This window comes from Terrapene carolina, unplaced genomic scaffold, assembly GCF_002925995.2.
Source record: "Terrapene carolina triunguis isolate 2854851 unplaced genomic scaffold, T_m_triunguis-2.0 Scaffold3622, whole genome shotgun sequence".
NCBI classification, from domain to species: Eukaryota; Metazoa; Chordata; order Testudines; family Emydidae; genus Terrapene; species Terrapene triunguis.
In genome coordinates, this window is record NW_020667973.1 from 1 (window position 1) to 2546 (window position 2546).

Genomic DNA, 2546 nt, shown 5'->3' on the forward strand with positions numbered 1-2546 from the left:
CTACAAAGACCCTGTGAGCTCTCCAAGTTTAGGATTGTTCCCTGCAGGTGTGGAATCATTATGGCAGATGTCACTCATGGATTCCCTCCTATTCTGACTGACAACTGGCAGCAGATCCCTCCCCGATCTCGCTTTTCCCTGAGTGTTCTGATGAGATGCAGACCAAAACTGATCCCTTCCTCTCTCCTCTGGGGAAGGGTTTGGGCAAAATCAGCTTCTGATAGGTCTGATCTCTCCCACACATATTTTGGTTTGTTCATCCCTTTTTCCATTCCTCTCTCTGAGATTTCCTTTCTTTCTGGTACAGGGAGTGACCTATGTCTGGATTCTCTTTGTCTCCCATTCAGGTGTTGGGATGGTGAGTGAGAATGAGGAGGAGAAACCCCAGCAGGAAGATGCTGAGCAAGTAGAACCACATGCGACGTTATCAGGAAGATCCAAAGGGAATGTTTCCGGGAGTTGTGCACTCCCAGAAAAACAAAAGCCTGTGAGATTCAGCAGAGGCCAGAGGAAAACTTCAGTAGCCACTCAGACCTTATTACACGTGACACAATTAACTTGGAAGAGACACGCTACACATGCCATGACTGCGGGAAAAGCTTCAATGGGAATGCTGCCCTTATCACACATCACACAATCTACACGGGTGAGAAACCTTATGGATGCTCTGAGTGTGGGAAACGCTTCATTGATAGTTCAACCCTCATCTCACATCAGCAAATCCACACAGGCGAGATGCCCTACACATGCTCTGAGTGCGGGAAAAGCTTCAATAAGAGCTCAAACCTTATCACACATAGGAGAATGCACACCGGTGAGAAAGCTTATGGATGCTCTGAGTGCGGTAAAAGGTTCAATAAGCGCTCACACCTTATCAGACATCAGAGAATCCACACAGGAGAGACGCCCTACACATGCTCTGAGTGTGGGAAAAGCTTCAATCAGAGCTCACACCTTATCAGACATCAGAGAATCCATACAGGAGAGAAGCCCTACACACGCTCTGAGTGCGGGAAAAGCTTCAGGCGGACCTCACACCTTATCACACATAGGGGAATCCAAACAGGTGAGAAACCATATGGATGCTCTGAGTGCGGGAAAAGCTTCAATCACAGCTCTGCCCTGAGCAGACATAGGAGAATCCACACAGGAGAGAGGCACTACACGTGCTCTGAGTGTGGGGAAAGCTTCAGTCAGAGCTCACACCTTATCACACATCAGAGAATCCACATGGGCAAGAACTGTAATAAATCCCTTGACTAGGGCTGGCCAAAGATTTTTTTTTAAAAAAAAAATCACATATGCTAATTCCCACATAGTGATTTTTGCACCATCTTCACCGTGGTCTCTCAGCTCCACCAGATGAGTTGCCTGCTTCTGCCTTTTGCTGCTCACCTTCTTTAGGGTCAGTCCTGTGATCTTTTCTATCAACTCCTTTCCTTTTGAGTCATAGGATTGTGTGTGTCCCCCAGCCAGGAATGTTCATCAGCTCCCAGAGGGAGAGAGAGGTTTGATCCCAACAAGCTACACTGAGGCAAAAACTACCTGTGCCTTACATCCACTAGGACTGTACATGGTGTTGGCTGCTCAAGTTAGAGATCTTGGTGTAAAAAGACAATTCTAGTTGTAGAGCAGATGCAGCCCAGGTGCAGTGGTTGGCATTAGGTTCCCCCTTGACCCGACCTAAACAAACCCTGAGCATCACGGTTATACTGTTCCCCCATTTCAAAGTAATTGTTAGTCTTCAGGTTCCGCCTTTGGGAACAAATTGTTTCATTCCCAGTTGCTCTGATGTTGCTTCAGGTTGTGCTGGAGAGCACTTTTACTACCATTTTCCTCACTTAAAATATATTGAACTATAACGAAGAGGAGGAACAGGGCAGGGATAGGGGAAAATGTTATTTCACCCTCTGTAACAACAGAAGAAGATAGGGTAAGTCAGAGGGATTTCCTTATTCCCCATCACTATCCCAATCCCCCTGTTGTTCAATTGGTTAGGTCAATATTTTTTCTAAAGGGCTGGGAAGAGGATTCCCTAGTAAATGACTTGGAACTAAGCAAAATACCCATGCATTGGGCTCCCAAAGCAGTTGTGGCACAGGTTCTGCAGGAGGTCGCTCCTGAAGATATCTCCTTCCTAATCAGGTGCATGGTGCCTATTATTTGGGAAATGCAATCCCTATCTAGGTAGAGATGGGGAAAATGGAAGGGACATTTCTCTTCAGCTCACCCCTGGGAGATGCTGCATTTGGTGTCTTACAGGGCTTCTAAGCAGCACCTGAATTTAGTCCCTAATTTAAATCTGTGCCATCGGATTAAAGAAATAAAAGGGCAAATTTGGGGGCGTTATACCTCACTATCGCTACTGATATGTTGTGTGGTAGGTGAAGAATTCTATGCCAGAGAAGTGTAAAATTACTCCAAGTAAGGTCAAAGATTTGACAAGAACTCAGGAAGAAATTGTAGGTACTGGTGGTTTATTTTCACCCCAGAGATGGAAGCTATGGTGACCTGTGGCCCAGGTAAACTATTTTTAGAACCCTGCT

At 46.0% G+C, this 2546-nt stretch overlaps 1 protein-coding gene across 1 annotated transcript; it reads left to right on the forward strand.

Moving 5' to 3' along the window:
- Positions 1 to 473: 473 nt before the first annotated feature.
- Positions 474 to 1279, forward strand: LOC115271409 (zinc finger protein 239-like; the record flags this gene model as incomplete). Its single annotated transcript, XM_029913886.1, has 1 exon — positions 474 to 1279. A coding segment is annotated over one exon (790 nt), but the record flags the coding sequence as incomplete, so codon positions are not given.
- Positions 1280 to 2546: the final 1267 nt, after the last annotated feature.